At 38.0% G+C, this 18851-nt stretch overlaps 1 protein-coding gene across 4 annotated transcripts; it reads left to right on the forward strand.

Moving 5' to 3' along the window:
- The first annotated feature begins 5035 nt into the window (after nt 1-5035).
- Nucleotides 5036-17482, forward strand: LOC101798362 (monocarboxylate transporter 13). 4 transcript variants are annotated; one of them, XM_038171313.2, is made up of 5 exons: nt 5036-5312; nt 8183-8470; nt 12508-12651; nt 13659-14459; nt 16254-17482. In XM_038171313.2, exons 2-5 carry the CDS (start codon nt 8260-8262, stop codon nt 16478-16480), a joined length of 1383 nt encoding a protein of 460 aa, XP_038027241.2. In that variant the 5' UTR covers nt 5036-5312; nt 8183-8259; the 3' UTR covers nt 16481-17482. The 4 variants fall into 4 exon arrangements, with proteins under 4 accessions (XP_038027241.2, XP_071887596.1, XP_071887599.1 ...); XM_072031495.1 differs by having other exon boundaries at nt 5036-5263; XM_072031498.1 differs by lacking the exon at nt 5036-5312 and adding an exon at nt 10283-10418 and having other exon boundaries at nt 8345-8470.
- The last annotated feature ends 1369 nt before the right edge of the window (nt 17483-18851 follow it).

Here is an 18851-nt window from a genome sequence, read left to right on the forward strand (position 1 = left end):
TCCTAGTCCTTTCCATGCTAACATCTCCCTACACACCGTCCTCAGACAATTCACCTTCAGTCTACTCACACTGCATCAGCAATCACTTAACACCACAAACCAAAGACAAAGGCTTTTGATTCAATCATTTTGATAAACATTGTGTTTAGTTGAGAAATCATGTGGCCTTGCAATATTTTATCTTGGCTTGCTATCTGTTTATGTAATGCTCTCATAAATATTTTGGCCAGGAAAAAAAAAAAAAAATGACTGGGTGCATGGTAAGAGCTGGTAGTTAGAGTTGGAGGGATGTGTATGATCATCACCAAGGACTGCTGAATGTAGGAAACATGTTTTCATAAGCTGTCAGCCCTTCTATGTGAGAACAGCTGACTGCTAGGAGACTTTGCCAGACTCTGTGTATCTCTGTGTATTTATAGCAAGCTGGCCTTTTATGTTTGTCCAGTTTATTTAAATAAGAAGTACAATTTGGAGACTTGTTTACCTCATCTCTCATTTACTACCATAATAATAATAATAATAAAAAACCCACAATAGAAAGGTATATCCTATCCTCCATGAAAGCAGCCCTGTTCCAACAGAGAAATTAATGAAGAAATTTTCTGATGATGAAAGGGATTAAATATCTTTGAAATCGATGGAACTGCAACCATTTACAGCAGCAGAGCCACTAATCTCACTTTCCAGATTAGAATGAAAAAGTCATTGTGAAAGGCATGTATGATTAGATCATTGCCGATTTTGTTCTACAGGTCTAATAGTAAAAATCAAGACACCAGCTAGCTCCTGAATGGTTAAATAACTCTTTGTGACTTCATTGGGCAGAATTTAATCATAATCTCTTCTGATCATGAATCACCATTATTTCCTGAAGTACAGATGTTCCAGGCAGTTTCTCATTTCACTTCACACCAAATATTTCGTGTAGAAGTCTACCTAAGAACACATTTTGTGCTTACTCAAGCACTTAAAACATAAACTAGTACTCAGTGAAATCTGAGCTGACAAACCAGATCTGAACAGAAGAGAATCTCATTTCCACCTGAAATAAACTGTTGTCTTCTATATATGAGTGGATACCTGAAAGCTCTCTTAGAGTATTATTACATCCTAAAATTTAAACTAGAAAAGGTGTAAGCATTATTTATACAACTGGAGTCTTTTTTTTTTTTTTTTTTTTTTTTCTTAAGGAAAAAAAAGGGAGGCTTAGATTTTATGTTGGAATTAAAAAAAAAAAAAAAAGAGGAAAAATAAGCAACTGGGGAGAAGTACTATACAAAGCTGCACATGTACTATAAACATTCCATATACTGACAGAAAATTGTGAAAGTAGTATTTTAGCCTGATCAACTGAGCAAAAATCTACTATGATAGAAATATGTAAGAGTAGTTTTGGGAAACCCAAATTACATGATTATGATTAAAGATGAAATGTATGGAGTAAGATGGAATGTAGAAAGTGAGTATTCAGTGTGCTGTCAGGTTGAACATTCTGGTTTTAAGTTACAGTCATGACAGGCATCAACAATGTCCTGTAATTTCAGTGAGTGGAATACTAAAAAAAATAATAATCAGATGGGCTGACTGATGCACTATTCCTGAGATCACTATTTCATGTATAGACTTGAACCTATATGATTAAAAAATGACACAATATTGGGATAATGGGCAGTTCTTCAGGAATAACAAACTCAAATTGGCATGTATTAAATGGCACAGCAAAAGGACAACAGGCGAAGTCATAAGCTGCAACAAGAGAAATTCAAATTAGATGCAGAGGAAAACAAAATCACAGGAGTGGTAAAACACTGGCAAGCATTTTCCAGAGAGACTACAGAATATTAACCTCTGCTATGATGAACAATACCCATTTGTTCTGCTGTTTGTTTCCATTTGGATTATAGCTCTAAGTGAAAAATACAGTCTTGTTTGTCACAGTCCTCACCACAGAATCAAAGAATCATTCAGGTTGGAAAAGACCTTTCAGATCATCTAGTCCAACATCTATCATATGCATAGCCGTCTGGACAACACAGATTAGCTTCACCCACCTGTAAACATACAGGTGGTTTATTTTATCACAGTGGGACTCCAGAAGGTAGTGTAAGCCTACAGAGTTAGGATGGAAAGAACATTCTTCTGTGCAAGAACCAGACCTACTCATCCAGCACATATCTCACAGAATCACACAGAATCACAGAATCATCTAGGTTGGAAGAGACCTTCAAGACCACCTAGTCCAACTTCTGACCTAACACTAACAAGTCTTCCATTATATATATGTACATGTGTGTATATATATATATATATACACATACACACAACCTTATATGTATATAAGGCTGTAAGAAAATCTGGCATAAAGATGTCTTCAGATCAAGGCCTCTCAGGCTCTTCAGAGAGAAGCTGTGCAGCAATATGATATATAGCTTCCTCCAGCATGGGAAGGGAAGGAAGGAGAAAGGTGGCATAAGCAACATAATTCCTGACACATTACTTTGAAACTTTGCCTTAAAATTAGTCCACAATTCAGTTGGCAATCTACACCTATACCTCTGGAGTCACATACTTTTCTTTGCCTATTAAGCAGAGTTTCTAGGATCATAGATTCCCAAGCTGTGTGAATATACTAATTGTGCTACAATTCTCGTGTAATTTTCTCCTCTGGATTAAGTAGCCTCATCTCTCAGGTTTTCTTCTTGTCCACTTTTTTTCTGCCTTCTGCCTTCTGAAGGCATGGAATAAATTTCTCCAAACTGAAGAACTGCCCCAGTGGAGAGTTTTGCCCAGCTGGATCAGCTCACCAATTTACCCGTGTGGTTCTCTGTGTAAAAGTCCACATGACAGCCGCAAGGCAAAGAAGGGATGGTAGCAACACTGCTGTCAGCAACAAACACTTAAACACACTTAACACACACACACACACACACACACACATAATTTTTCTTCGATATTCTTTTGACTTCTCTAGCCCTTAAAAACAGTCATAGCGAATCATCCCAATAAAAGAAAATCAGAATGTCACCGCTATATACAGACTTGCTTAACACATTTAACAACTAAGTCTACTTTGATAACCTATATTCCATATATTTCAACCAACTTGCATTGAAACTATCATGAAATAAAGAAATTAAATGGCAGACTGTGAAGTTTTTATTAGACACCCTAGGCTTTGTTTCTCCTGCTGGACTGAGGCAATTGTGAGGTGATACCGTTGACATACCTCTTTAACTGCACATAAGCTCTTGCTCTAGTTACTTGCCCTATATGAGATTTTCAGTAGAATCATTCATTTCTGAGATGCAGTTAATCCCTCATGGCTGGAAGCATGCTATAGGGACTCTCCAGCACCAACAGGAACATACTACTAAACAGTATCTTGTATGAAATCTTGTCATATAGAACTACCCTCTGTTTTCCAGCTTACTTATTTATTTCAATTGTAATACCAACTAAGCAAGAGGATACAACCTAAGTTGAATATATACTCAGATTAATTGTGTTGGGTGGATGGTTATAGTACAGAATCACACAGAATCACAGAATTTCTAGGTTGGAAGAGACCTCAAGATCATCGAGTCCAACCTCTGACCTAACACTAACAGTCCCCACTAAACCATATCCCTAAGCTCTACATCTAAACGTCTTTTAAAGACTTCCAGGGATGGTGACTCCACCACTTCCCTGGGCAGCCTGTTGCAATGTCTAACAACCCTTTCAGTAAAGAAGTTCTTCCTAAGGTCCAACCTAAAACTCCCCTGGTGCAACTTTAGCCCATTCCCCCTCGTCCTGTCACCAGGCACATGGGAGAACAGGCCAACCCCCGCCTCACTACAGCCTCCTTTAAGGTATCTGTATAGAGCAATAAGGTCGCCCCTGAGCCTCCTTTTCTCCAGGCTGAACAAGCCCAGCTCCCTCAGCCGCTCCTCGTAGGACTTGTTCTCCAGGCCCCTCATCAGCTTCGTCGCCCTTCTCTGGACCCACTCAAGCACCTCCATGTCCTTCTTGTAGCGAGGGGCCCAAAACTGAACACAGCCCCCTTTTTTTCCTCTTTCTGCTACTGAGTGCTTAGAAGCTCATCATATCCTTTCTTACAAGAAATTAACTTTTCTGTGCTGTCCATTCCACCCAAAGGCAGATGGAAGGTTTTATCCTTGGATAAAAGCTGGAACTGCTTCAGTATCTCAAAAGTCAGTCCTAAAGCTATGGAGATAGCTCTCTCTCATGCAGTACATCAGAGGATAAAAAAATATAAAACTAAATTTTTTCATCTCTGTCTTAATTATACAAAGTCAACTGACCAACCCATGCATTGTCCTGCCCCTTGACTCAGAGATTACTGGTCAAATCATAAGATAAGCACACTGGTATGTAAATAATAAGATTACAGAAAAATGACAAACCACTGCAACAGACCTCTCACCCTACTCCTTGCCACAAGGTATTATAATAACAGGTTAAAGCCAGCATGAGCATAGTGCAAGGCCAAGGGTTAGGAAATACAGAAAGAGTCACCATAAACTAGCAGTGTTATCTGGGAGATAAAAACTGTATGAAATCTAGCAGAACAGTGCAGTATTTAGGAAACTGACATCCCTGAATGAATAAATAAATAAATAAATAAATAAATAAATAAATAAATAAAAGGTCATACAACAAAGGGGAATATGCCTGAATGATATGGCAAAACATTCTGACCATGCATATTGCAGGCTTGAGATCTGGACAGCATATTCAGGCTTCCTATCATTTCTGTGGCTGCTGCAGGCTATGTGATACTCAGCAGTATCCAACATCTGGGCAACAGCACAACTGGAAGAGAAAAGACAAGTTAATTTCATGTTTGAACTCACTGGCAGTAACTGCCCCAAAATACTAGGGAGTTTGAAGTTGATTGATATATCTTAAATTTTTGACTGGTTGAGCACTTGAGTTAAATATAACTTTGGATAGTAATCCAAGTCTAGTACCAGTACAATGTAGATACATTATAAAATTTTCCTTCCTTCTCCATTCCTTTCACCCATTCCTGATTTTGCTCTCTCTGATCTTCAGTCAGGACAGAACTTTGTTTTTCTGAGTGTAGGTGGAGCCAAATGACTTTTCTAGAGGTGGGAGGGAATCCTTATAAAATCTAACAATTTGCACATCCTGAGTGAGAGAGATTGGCTTCTTCATCTAGACTCTGTATACAAGGAACAATGAGTAAGATGACCCAGTGGTTTGCAGCACAACTCAAGAACTTACAAACAACTAGAAGGTAAAGGACAAACTTCATATCCCATAAAAATCTGGGTTATGTGAATAAGGTAATTTCTTTATGCAATGCTTTATTTTTATTACTTCAGACTGTCTGCTTAGAGCATTCAGCCACTCTTTGCAATCCTGATATGATATGTCATTAAGTTGTGTTATACATAATATTCATTAGATAAATTCTTACTAAGATTATGTTAATGAAGTAAAAAAAGAAAGGATAATTTGTTAAGAGATGTTCTTGAATTTGTGTCAGAAGTGCAGTAACTAGCACAGCTCTGCTGTATTTGGAGTTGCGGCAGCGGTTTCTGTCCAGGTCTTTCTCTCTTACTCTTAAAAACAGTTTCTGAGGCAAGGGGAAAAGTGAAGACATAAAAACTTAACATTTACCATTGCTTAATACTTAAGAGTTCAAAGACATCCTGAATGTTTTTCTCAGATGAGTTTTTTCTCATTTACGTGCTTTTAGTCAGCTCTAATTTACATGTGAGGGAGTGAAGAAAGCAGAGCATAGTGTCAGAAACATGCCCACCAATTGCAACATTTAAGCTTTCTTCTACTCATCTCAGGCATTTCAGCAATTCCCTGCAGTATGTAGCTGCACTGCTTTCACATCTGTAAGGCTCATGGGAGATGATAACTTCATTAATTAATCAAGCAACTAAAATAGTTGTTTCATTTGGAAAGCAGCTGGAATAGTCATTTCTCTTTTCAGTTAGTCATTTCACTTTGGAGTTGTATGTAGCAATGTGATCATTAAAACAGACTGGAGAATGAATTCTTAGCTGTGACATGAAGATATATTTGTAGTCAAGAAAAAAAAAAAAAAAAAGTTAATTTAAGTCTTGTGAGCAGTGTGCCCTGATTTGTACTCCTCCTAGGGCAGAGTTTGCTTAATGAAGGTGAAGAGTCCTGGGTGGTGTCAGGAAGTAGATTTTATCATGCTTGTTTTAGTCAGTGTGCTGCCTGGTAAGTAGCAGGATTTCTTCTATCTGTCTTGCAGCAAAAATCAAAATCCCTTTCAGAAGCATATCCATGCAGAGTGCAGCAATATCAGTAACATTCTTCCCACGAAGGCTTATTTAGCCTGAGCGTTGCATCTTTTTTAACATTCTTCAGTACTTCAGAATAAATTACATACATGGCATTGTGCCCAGGAATATAAGATATGGCTACAGCTGGATCAAGTTTCTGAATTTTCTTACAGTATCTGAGCACTGACACAAGTGCTAACATTTTCAAAATCCATGATCTTTGAAAGTATTAGCTGCATTTGACAACGGAGAAAATAGAGCCACAGCAAGATCAAATAACTTGCTGGAGATCACCCGCAAACTGTGAAAATGAAAACCAGGTTCCTTGGTATAGACCCCAAACACAAGGCATTCCTTCCTCTCTTCTGTCTAAGTTTTAAGATATTCAGGATGTTGTCTGAGACCTTCTGTAACTGATGAATCTGTCTGGCTATGTCTGTCATGTAAATGCATCCAGTGCCGTATGTTAGCCAGAAGTTTGGGACAGACACATGGTAGCAGGATGATTTTGCTTCTGATCCCCACAAGGGTCTGATGGCTTCTTTTCCCCCTCCTTTTCTCCATGATTTAGCCTCCCCCCTGAGGTCAAGTACCTCAGTGGAGCAAATCACAGAACTTGTGACTGTTGCTTCATACTGGATGGCTTCTAGTGGTGCCCTTAACTTTCTCAGCTGCACACAAGGAAGATAAATATATTAAACTCATTTTTAGCTCACATTTTCACTTTTAGAACAAAGCTGCTTCCTGTGACATGTCTGTATTATTTGGTCTCTTGCATTTAGTACCATATACCCACTCAAAATTATTTATACTGTCCATGAAAAACAAGAAAAACGTAAGAATGTCCTTCTCTCTGCCAGATCCCACATCTTCCATGCACTTCATGATGTGCACTTCCATGCACTTCAGTGTGTTACAAAATTTTAAGGAGAAATGCATTCTTTTAGTACTGCATTTAACAAGATACACTTGTACCTGTAAAGATGCCTTCACATGTAGGCATTTTGATAAAAATGCTTTGCAGTGTTGGGAACATCCAGACTTATAAATGCTCAGGTGTTACAAAGATCACCCTGAAGTTCTTATCTATGGTTCCCTGAAAGTTTACTCACACTGTAAATATATTGGTTTAGGCCCAAAGGGGATTTTTATGATTAGGAATAGAATAAGCATAAAGTGATAGTTCCTGGTTCCTCACTACTTGCAGGTTGGAGACTTCCTTGGCCAGAGACCACTTCTAAGCATTTGGTAATCCATAAGTTTTCTGCAGCACATATTAATGTCTCATGTGACTCAAAGGTGTGACTCATAGGTGCAACATAGAAATTACAATTATGCTTTATCCATATGCACACTTATGATCAGGGGCTGATGAGTACAAACAACTGCCTAGATGACTTTAAAGTTTATAAAGTTTATTACATTGCTAAAGGAACATGAGGAAGCATAGTATCCTTTCAGGCATTAATTTTTCTCCTTTCTGGTGTAAAGTGTTTTTGTTTTTTTTTTTTTGTAAAATGTGTGGGATAGGGCTCTTGAAGTTAACTAAAATAGTAAGGATTCTGGACCTGTCTTTGAGAACCATCTCTTTTCTGATCATTTTCCCTCCCAATTTTCGTTTCTTCTTGCATCTTTTTTTTTCTGTCCTCCATGCATACGTTTTTCTTCTTCTTTTTCTTCTTCTTTTTTTCTATTTTCTTCTTCTTTTACTTACTTTTTTCTACTTTCTAATTTTCCTTCTGTCTCCTAGAGCATTTGTTTCCCAGATAGTATTTTCAATCAAACCACTGAAATGCATATTGCATTTTCATTAGGTAATTACTTGTATAAATCACTCCAAGAGTATTTGAATTAATTTATTTAAAGATGGGCCTTCTACTAATTTGCAGATCTTCACCACCACTCCTGAAAAAAGGAAACAAACAAGCACAAATAAACAACCAACAACTGAGAGAAGATTTGAGACATGGAAAAGATGCATGCCAAAGAGAGCAGTCCACCAGATGGTGGCTATGGATGGGTTGTGGTGGTGTCAGCCTTCATGGTCATGGGTCTGACTGCTGCTGTTCTCAAGACTTTTGGCCTGTTCTTTGTTGAAATCCAGGAGCACTTTGATGAACTTGCAAGCACCATTTCCTGGATCACGTCAGTAACTATTGCCACCTTTCATTTAGGAGGTAGGTAAAAGTGATCTTCAAGAGTTTTGGCTTAAGGTCTTAACTACTCAAGAAACTTTGAAGAGGTTCCTTAAAAACAAAACAAAACAAAACAAAATAAAACAAAACAAAACACAAAGAAACAACAACAACAACAAAAGCCATATAAAACCAAAGCATGTAAAGACAATGCTACCTTATGCTGTTTAAAAAAAAAAAAAAAAAAAAAAAAAGTACCCATGTTAGTGAGGACTCTTTGTGTATACAAAGAAATCAGGTTACCTTAGAGAATTTATGTACCTAGACTCATGATTCAACTTTCCTACGGGCTTTGCATCAAACTCAGTGGAGGTAATCCTAAGAACTTCAGACCGTGTTGGATCAAGCTCTTAAAACAGTTTGTGCAAATTCACTGATTTTGCAGTGACTATCACTTTTTTAAGAGCTTGATGACAAGAAGCGTGACCCTGTCAGATAAGCCATCTGTTGCCAAAATGGTGACTCTCAGTCAGCCCTGCTTCCCTCCCATTTCTCCTTTTTCACTTCACAAACTTCCCCTTTCCTTCTGCATAATGCCAGTTCTGTCTCTCTTGACAAAATTGATTCCAAGTCAATGATCTGAGAGAAAGCTCATGAAGTTAAAATAAAAATAACAATAAAAATAAACAGTTCACCTATGGAGAGGAAATGGAAGACAAGAATATACAAACAGAAAGGAAAGAGAAAGTAAACTATACCAGTCAAATGCAGTCAGTGATCTATTGGGTCTGGCCAAATTCCTGTTTTTGCCAAACTGAAGGAAGAATATCAGATGTACTGCATTTGGCTCTTCACTTAGTAGTCATTTACAGTCTTTTTTGCCATTGTAAACTGGATCATCCTTTATCTTTATAATGAAGATTCCAAGCGTGCAGGCAGAAACTGCACAGAACTTGTGAGGCCCTCTCTACATATTCTCAAATGGGTATATAATTGCAACAGGTAAGCATCCTTATGTAAGAAATGTTATCATAATTTTGATTGTGAAGATGTTTCATTGCATAGATGCTGTACAATTATATACCTCCTACTCAGTCCACACCTACCAGTATTATTGGTTATCATTGCATTACTTCCAAAGATCAACTGATTTATCTTTGTGAAGTTTATTAGGAAGAACAAAACAGTAATTCAAAATCAAAGTCAAAAGATAAAGCAAAACATGGATTGACAGGATTTTGTTAGTTCCATAAACTGCTATCCTTGCTTTATTCAAAGTATTGTTTCATTCTGACAGAAATAGTTAATTAAAAATTCAATGAGAATTCTGCTTTTCCATCTATTTCATGGTCTACAGAAATAAATAAATGGGAATCTAACAATTTGGTTTACAACCTAGCCTAATCAGTGACCTAACTGTGATACTGTTTTGTCATTCATGCATATGAACTTAGTGTAGAAAAAAAAAACAAACGGGGGGGGGGGGGGGGGGAGGGGAGGGTGGAGGAGGGCAGATAAAAGAACTCAAAAAAAAAAAAGTGTTTTTGTTTGTTTACTTGTTTTTAAAATATATTTACATTATATGGAAATGTCTTACAGATAGAACAGATTAAATGACATTGCTAATGTCAACTGGCAAAATTACATTTGTCTAGCAGGTGTAAGGCTGGTATACTTCAAAGAAAGCAGCTGTAGTTTTCAGCAGAAATTGTTTCTCAGTCTTCAAAATCCTTTTAAAATACATCTCTTACGGCTTGATGGCCAAACATTCTAAAACCTTTCTGTATAGCAGTTCACAATTTCTTGCATCACTCATTAATTTTCCTTCTTCTCCTGCCTTTGCTTCATTTATAGGGATCAGAAGACTTTCTGCTGAAGATCATCTGAGCCACCAGTTCTTTGAGCATCTTTCCTGGCCTGGCTTAGTCTTTCCTAACATGTTCCACTGGGACACCTTTAGTGTCATTTGGCTCAGTATGAAGGATGATCGGTGAATTATTAATTTTTTCCCATTTGGATCTTTTCAACATCTTTTCAGAATCTCCATGTCTTTCATGAAAGGAGAGCATGTTTCTGCCTGGGGGCTTGCATCTGTAACAGGCCGTTCAATTTACCAGAGCAAGGATTTCCCCATCACATACATAGACCTCCTCCTGGTAGTAGCATGTATCTCCCATCACCTTTCTCTTTGGCACTGTGGTTGCTTGTAAGTTTTCTAAGCATTGTCCTTTATCCGTTCAAGCTCTGATCCCTTGCTGTCTTCTTCACTTCCAGTTCTGTGACTAGTTCCTTTCTTCTTCTTGCTGTCCTGTGTTCAATTTCTGTTTCTTCTCTTTCTCTACTAAAAAAAAAAAAAAAAAAATTGCTCTGTGGTAGCAGTTCTGTTCCAATTGCAGATCTCTCATCATTAAGCACTTTATGGATCTTTCTTGTTACCCTCAGCCTACTTTTCTCTTCTTTTGCTCATCATATGTGTATGATTCTCCAAATGCATACACTTCATTCTGTCTCATCCCTTCCACTAAATCTTACAAACCACACCTGAATTCCAGCATCAATTGCATGCGCTTATCAAATCATTGTATTTTTGCTGTAAATGCTGATAGGACTTGTTGGGTTTGCATAGCTTCTCTCAGATAACATGCATCATACAGCCTTTATGGTTGTTAATATCTCTCTGTCAGGTTTACTTCGCTTGTCTTAGTTACCAAAGTCTCATCTTACTTAAAAGGGGGAGCGGAAAACAGCCTGCCCCTACATCCTACCACAAAACCTTATTTGCTGACTGCCCTCTCTTCATTGTCTTACCACTTATTTCAATGTGTAAACAAGGCCTTCATTAATTTAATTTCATTACATCCCAGAACTCCAGAGTCCAAAATATCAATAACTCTGATGAAGCTTACCTGTATTCTCTAAGAAGCCCTACCGAAAAACGGGTTTTGTCCCGTGTTACTTGGGTTCCATCTAGTGGCCATTTTTATTTCATAAATACGTGAACTTTATCCCCACAGAACAGAGTGCCTTCGGTGACAGGAATGGTCTTATTAAGGTATACCATAAAGTATACCTTAGAGCATACCGTATACTACATATACTATATTCTATATAAAGTATACCATACCATAAAGTATAAAGTATAAATAAAGTATCCTATACAACTAGAACTTGGTGCTGGTGGAAAAACAATTAGGCAAGAACAGATCTTTGATTAAGCAAAAAACATTCCTAACATTTCTTTGTTGGTATTTTTGTTTGTTTGTTTTCAGAAAAGTTTGTTTGTTTGCAGCACCAAGTTGTGAGATTGAGGAAAAAAACCTCAGATCTGTACTTCATGTAACTTTTCCTCTCTGTGTTGAAGAGTTCCCACAGTCTGCTGAGAGGAACTGTACCAGTCAAATACAAATTTAAGAAATGAACTGCAGAATTCCTGGAAAAATGTTACCTAAAAACAAACCTCAACTTTTTGTCCTTTATAAAACTTCTCACAATTTCATGAACAGATGATTTTGCAAAGTGTAGAAGGTAAAAAGCTGATGTTCTCCAGAAACCTTTTGTGCCAGCCATATATATTTTATGTTCACAATAATACATTTTTGTAGGTTAAGATAGACATTTCTATAGATTAACCTAGAGATTCTGAGGACAGGGCTAAAGGGCTACATAAATTTCTGTCATGCAGAAAAGACACATGGTCGTGTCTTTATATCCAGTAGAACCATTCCATAAAGAAAACACTGAAATGTTCTTTCAATTAAAAAACAACAACAAAAAAGTCCACGTAATGTTTTTTTTTGAATAGATATGTGTGTTTTGTTTTGAATCTGTGTTGCCAGGGCTGTCATTTCCCTATGAGGCAGGATCTTGATCAGCCCTCGTGTCCAGCAGAATACAGCAGAATTCAGGCTGTGGCATTGTCTCACACATGCACCACAGCCCCACAGAACAAAGGACTGGGTATTTGCTTCTTTGAATAAAAGCTATTTCATTTTTGAATGCTTGATTCGATTGCTCTATCACATCAATCAGCTTAACGTTCCTAACGTATTTATCTTGCTCCTGTTCTGCTGTTGATCTAGCCCCTGTTGCCAGCTCACTATGCGTAAAATACTCCCATCGGGCAGTTCTGGTCACCGGAGGACTCCTCGCTTTTTCAGGAATGGCACTGGGATTTCTTGGGCTCAACATGGTCTGGATGTATGCAACAACTGGCTTCCTACAGGGTATGACTTAATGGCTTTACAGGTTTCTTTCACTAGCAACTCAGAGCCCTTATGCTAATAGTAGGAGTTCTAAAACTTCAGTTCTATTTTGATTTTATAAATATCTGAAACCTTCAACCATCCTTAAAAGTTGTTCTCCCCATGTTCCACTCTGGAATTTGTGCTAGAAAACTGAATGACATAATAAAGTAATAATTAGATGCTAGTAATTTTTACCTCCTAATTATATGCCACTAGCAAATGGGAAGTGTTTTATCCTTTTAATCAGAGCTAAGAGCTCTGTGAACATCTGAAGAGCCTAATGGATGCTGAAGCACAGTGACCTAGAGATCCCAAATTTTGTACTTTCTATCACATAATACTACATTTTGAACACCTTTCCTGGTTTTCAGTTGATTGAAATCCGTTGCTTCACTCCAGGTGAAAACAGGCCAGAAATTTATTTTCAACTAGGATTTTCCTGGAACAGGAAGCCACGCTGGCAGGGAATAAAATAAGCCATTCCCAGTTGCATGCTGGATGGCTGAGAAAATGTCTGGAATTTGAGTCCTTTGGCAGTCCTGAGCCTGCTAAGTAGTTTTTAGAGAGCCATTGAAATTAAATTAAATTAAAGCAGGATCAAAGTCAAGCAGTCTGGCAAAACAATGAAAAGTAGAGGTAATACACCGGCTTCCTTCGCATCCTCCTTCACCTCCTAACCCTGAACAGAACTCACCTTAATGCAAAGATCTGATCTAGGACCGTCCTCAATTAGGTCAGAATGAACACTACTGGTCTATTTAGTTTCAACTCCACAGTCATATGATTTCTAATCTCGTGGCAAATTTGTCAAAACAGTGGTTTATTTTTATTTTTACCCCCCTCCCCCCCCCCCCCCCCCCCCGATTATTTTTATTTTCCTCCTTTTTTAACTTTGCGAATGTAAGAGTACTGACTGTTTTAATTTCCAGCTTCACAGAATACCTCAACAGTTTCTAACTGGTGCTACTTGTATTGGTGTTTTTCAGGACTTGGGATTTCCTTTTCATGGACACCAGCCATTAGCATTGTTAGCCATTATTTTTCCAAGAGGAGAGCTTTGGCTAATGCTATTGCCAGTGCTGGAGAATGTGCATTTGCATTTACATTTGGGCCACTCTTCCAGTGGTTGATTGGCCAATATGGATGGAAAGGTGCCCTCTTGATCATAGGTGGCATCCAACTCAATATCTGTGTCTGTGGAGTGCTCATGCGACCCTTGACAAGCAACTGCTGCCTTGAGGCGAGCCATTCTGAAACACCACCTGACACTGGTGCATCTAGGATGGAAAAAGAAGAAAGGTCTTCTTCCACCCACAAAACCTTCAACTGGATGCTTGTGAGGAGACCAGAGTTTGTTCTTTATGCCATGTTTGGCATTTTAGCTGCTATGAGCTTTTTTGTTCCTCCGTTATTTTTAGTTCCACTTAGCTACAGCCTGGGAATAGATGAATCTTGGACTGCATCCCTCCTATCCATTTTGGCTATGGTGGACTTCGCAGGCAGACTGCTATGTGGCTGGTATGCCAATCTCCATGTTACCAAAACTATTCATTTACTGACAATGACAATTACACTGATCAGCACTTCCTTGATGCTGTTGCCTCTGGCTAACAATTACCTGTCCTTGGCAATATTCACTGGCTTCTATGGATTCTTCTTTGGCACAACAGTTGCCGTTCACATTACAGTGCTAGCAGATGTTGTGGGCATGTCAGATTTTGACAGTGCTCTAGGGCTTTTCATGCTCATTCGAAGCACTGGAGGTTTTCTGGGGCCTCCTCTTGCTGGTAAGTTGATACTTCACTAAGTACAGTTTACAAGAGTATGAGGAGTGGTAACCCAAACTGAAAAATCTATATCTGGACCAAATTTTGCCCTCTGTTAGCTCAGGAGTAACTGGACCAAGAAGTAAATAAAACAAAGAGTCAGTTTAATTCCTCTAAAAAATATCTTGCTTCCTCTCTTCTCTGTGGTTTTAGAGATACCTCTTCAACATGAAAGCAGGGAAGAATGGCAGGGTTCATATGGTGTTCCTGTTTCCTGAATCACACTTGATGGACTCCCATTCTCTTGTTATGAAAGTGTGCCTTTGGAGCAAGCAGCAGATCCATACTTGCAGAGGAGATACTGTTGGATTTTTGGAACTTTGAGACTAATGGTGTTGCATAAATGCTGGTATTGTTTGGAAGGTTTATACAGAAGGTCACATTTAACAGCTTGAAACAGTAGGTTATGTGAACCCAGGAAATATTCACAGAGATGCCTGCTGTTTTCAGACAGTATATGAGCTAATCAATATAATAAATGGGGAGGCAGCATTAAAAAAAAAAAAAAAGTAGAAAGAGAAAGCAGATGATGAGACAGTACAAGGCTATTGGTTGGCAGTAGGCAAGAGTCATCTTGGAAAAATGCAAGGAAAACTAGCTGTAGGCTGTAGGGACTTGATGAAGTGATATGGCAGAAAAATGGCCAATGTAAAAAGTGGATCTGAGCCTTCATCCAAAAGCCACTGAATAAAATGAGACTGCTCACAGACTACCATGACTTCTGTGGTAATGACACCCCGTTATAGGCTGCAAGTGGGTCAGAGTAAGTATGGTAACACTTTAATCTTCTTTTGAAGATACAGAAATAAGGAAGATTATGGAGAACTTCAGATGAAACAGTATCCAAATTATGCCAGGAAGATCTTAATAAACTACGACAGTAACAGGACTTACAGATACCGTGCCTAGTCACAAACAATGATTACTTGGGGATCACTGTGATCCCTTTTGCGTATAGGCAGCAAGCAAAAAAGAATGTATAAAAGCAGAGGGAACCTTTAGTGCTTTACTAGCTCTTCCCTCCTACTCTAAGAGTAAAACTCAAAAGATTTGGTTTCAGTTCGTCTGTCTGGCAGGACTGATGTGAGATAGGAGTGGGAGCTGCCACTGTACCCACCGAGCAGCCAGTGCTATTAGTGCATGCACTGCGACAGCACTGCTACTATTCAACTGCTTCTTCTGCATGGTGCACAATGGCTTAGGTCTTTCAATTGGGTTAAAGCTACCTAAAAAACAGCGTCTTCTCTTTCAATAACGCCTATGACTGAAAAATGTTTAGCAGAGGTCAGTAGTAGCACTATAGGCAACCTATCAACCTGTGTCCAGCAGAGGGCATCTCCCTTCTTTCTTTAAACTACTGCTCAACACCTGAGGTCGAATGTACAGTGTCTGATGATAACTACACCTCAGAATATAGGGCTAAGATACAAAGCTGCACGATTTGTTTATTTTTCTGCCATTGCCCATCATACCCAAAATATTGCCCATTATATTTTGGGTTGGAAAGTGTTTCAAACTGTATAACATTATGTTTTACTAGCAGCTCACATATAATGTAAATGAGAAGTGAATTGTGTTTTGTATTTTAAAATGTTATAATGGACCAATATTCTACGCACTTATGGGTTAGAAATCTGCAACACAGTTATATAGCCAGTAGTCTCCCTTGAAGAGAGGATATGTTCACCCTGATGAGCTAATTCACATTAGCCTGTTTTCTATCAGTCACATTACTGTCTTTTTTTTTCTTTCCAGGTCTGATTGTGGACATGGCTGGAGATTACAAAGCAGGCTTCTACATGGCAGGAGCCACTCTTGTCCTAGCAGCTGTATTTTTAGTTATTTTAGATCAATTTCAACAAAGAAGTGAAAGAGGAAGTCAGACTAATACTAAACCAGATAAGTCAACATTGCCATACCCTTCTCTCCATTTCCTGAAACTGCAAAACAGAAGGTATCAAGAACATGATGTAGTGGTGTGACTACATTGGACATCTTACAACTTTTCAGCACTTGTCCGATTTTCTCCAAAGTCAATATTAGTAGGATTTTTAAAAAGTTTGGGATAGGAATGTTTGAAACAGAGGAAGAAAATCAATAATTCACAAGCAAACAATACCTGTAACCATTGACATATTATTTTGACGTTGAAGTTCCATTTTAACTTTACAAGTCTTCAGCACAGTCCCATAAAGCTGTGATAAGCAAGCTAGAGAATCTATGATCTAAATTAAATGCTTGCAAGGCTTTAACTGGAAGACATACGTAAAGTGCAAAAGCATAAAGTGGGATAAGAATGAGAAATGTTTAAAAGGAAAAAAAAAAAAAAGCTTAAAGAAAAAATTTAAAAAATAAAGGCTGTCCAGCTTAGAAAATAAAAGGTTTAGAGAGTATGAAAACAGCCTGCAGTAGTCAATAGTCTGAGATAAAGAAAACAAAATTAATTTATTTTCTTGTTTAGGCAATCAGTAATTGGTATGATTTACAGCAAGGCAGTGTTATCTCATGGGAAACAAACAAACAAACAAACAAAAACCACACCATTACCAACAACAAAAAAAAACTCATTCTAGACAGTTAAGCATAGAGAATATTGGGAGAATAAAATAACACAGAGATATCAGAGAATAGATGAGATGAGAGAGAATCTAAATATACCCAGTTCTGCCTCAGAATAGTGGGATGGACTAGATGATTTCCTGAATTCCTCTTTAGTTCTACATTGCAATTATCCTAAGGCTCTTTGAGCATGTATTTGATTTATGAGAACAAAAAGAGTCTGTATCCAAATCATATCTTTTCTGTAATTTTATTTTATCTGGGGCAGAGGTAATAGAGAAGAGAGGAAGGACCGGATCACACAATAAAAATAGGAAAGAAAAAAAAAAGCTGAAGGAAAAACATAGCACTTTAGGGCTTTCAAGCTACACCAAATATTATAGTTACCTTACTTATGAACTTCGGAGCGTTTGTTCATTGAAACATTTTAACTGCATAGCCAAGTTTAACATTAATCACCCATCTACAATAATTATTTCTCATCCTATTGAAATAATAATAATTTCAAAATTTTAATTTAATTTACAGGACATTAGCTGAACTACTAATAAACTATCTGTGAGGGCTGGATTACAGAACACAGGCAAAGACTTGTAGCAAGGACTTGAAATTTCTGGCAAAATATGTTTCAGTCATTTCAATTTAATAACTTAGATTTCTGTGGAAATCTAAGTCACTGCAGCTTTCTGATGCTCAAAATAACGCTTCATTTTTTTAGATTGAAAGAGGAATTGTTGGAGGGAGAACGAATGGAGAGACATTTCATACAGGCCATTTCCTTTCTATTAAACTTCTGTATTTTCAATTAAAATTCTCTATTTTATTTACAATCCCTGTCTCCAATTTCTGTGTTTTGAGGCATCTTGACATCTGCCAAGGGCAGAACAGGAGGCTGGCAGCATCTGGGGCTGTGGGCACAGGGGCAGTCAGCAGATCAAGGGAGGTGATTTCTCTGCCCCCTCCTCCATCACCCCAACCCATGAAGAGAAGAGGATGTTCATCATAACTGAAAGGTCCCCTTACCCACACTTAATGTAGCACATTTGTTGTTGATGTAGATCCAGTACTGAAATACTGAAGTGGTTCTACCGAAATTCCCAGCAAACACAAAACTAAAACCTTTATCAAGGTACATATGTTTCTTTGCTCTGCCTGCTACAGGAACCTTTAAATGCCAGTGAAAAATAAAGACTATCAATTAAGGGAAATAAACAAATTAATAAAAATCTCATCCTAGAAAGATGGAATCACACTGTCAGCAGAATAAAAACAACCACCATTCTTTTTAAAAGGTCAAGTATATTATTTTCAGTTATGGGGGAAGCATCATACCTATCATCAAGATTCATCAGTGTATAGGTCTGCCACAGACTGCTGGCTGTGAGAAAAAGTCTGGATTTCTTTGGTGTTTCTTGTAATTATACCTCCTCTTCCATCTTCTGCTCCTGAAATGTTAGGTATTAAAAGGTAACACCTGTGAAATCCTTGCATAAATTCCAGTGACTGTATACTCAAGGCATTAGCAACATCACCTCAGAGAAATTGTGTTTTGTAAGGAAACTAAAATCAGAACTAGAACATGGTGTTTCACCTTCTCATCCACCCAATTTCTCAATAGCAGCATTGTGCGTTTATATATCAGCTGGCACCACATACTTAGGACAAAGTTGTCCTCTCACCCCACCCCACCCCATCCCATCCCCCCACCCCTTTTATTTTACTGTTAACAAGAAATTCTTTCAGATGTAGAATATTCGATCAGTTGAAACTCTCCCCCCCCCCCCAGCACTGCTT

Source organism: Anas platyrhynchos, chromosome Z, assembly GCF_047663525.1.
Source record: "Anas platyrhynchos isolate ZD024472 breed Pekin duck chromosome Z, IASCAAS_PekinDuck_T2T, whole genome shotgun sequence".
NCBI lineage: Eukaryota > Metazoa > Chordata > Aves > Anseriformes > Anatidae > Anas > Anas platyrhynchos.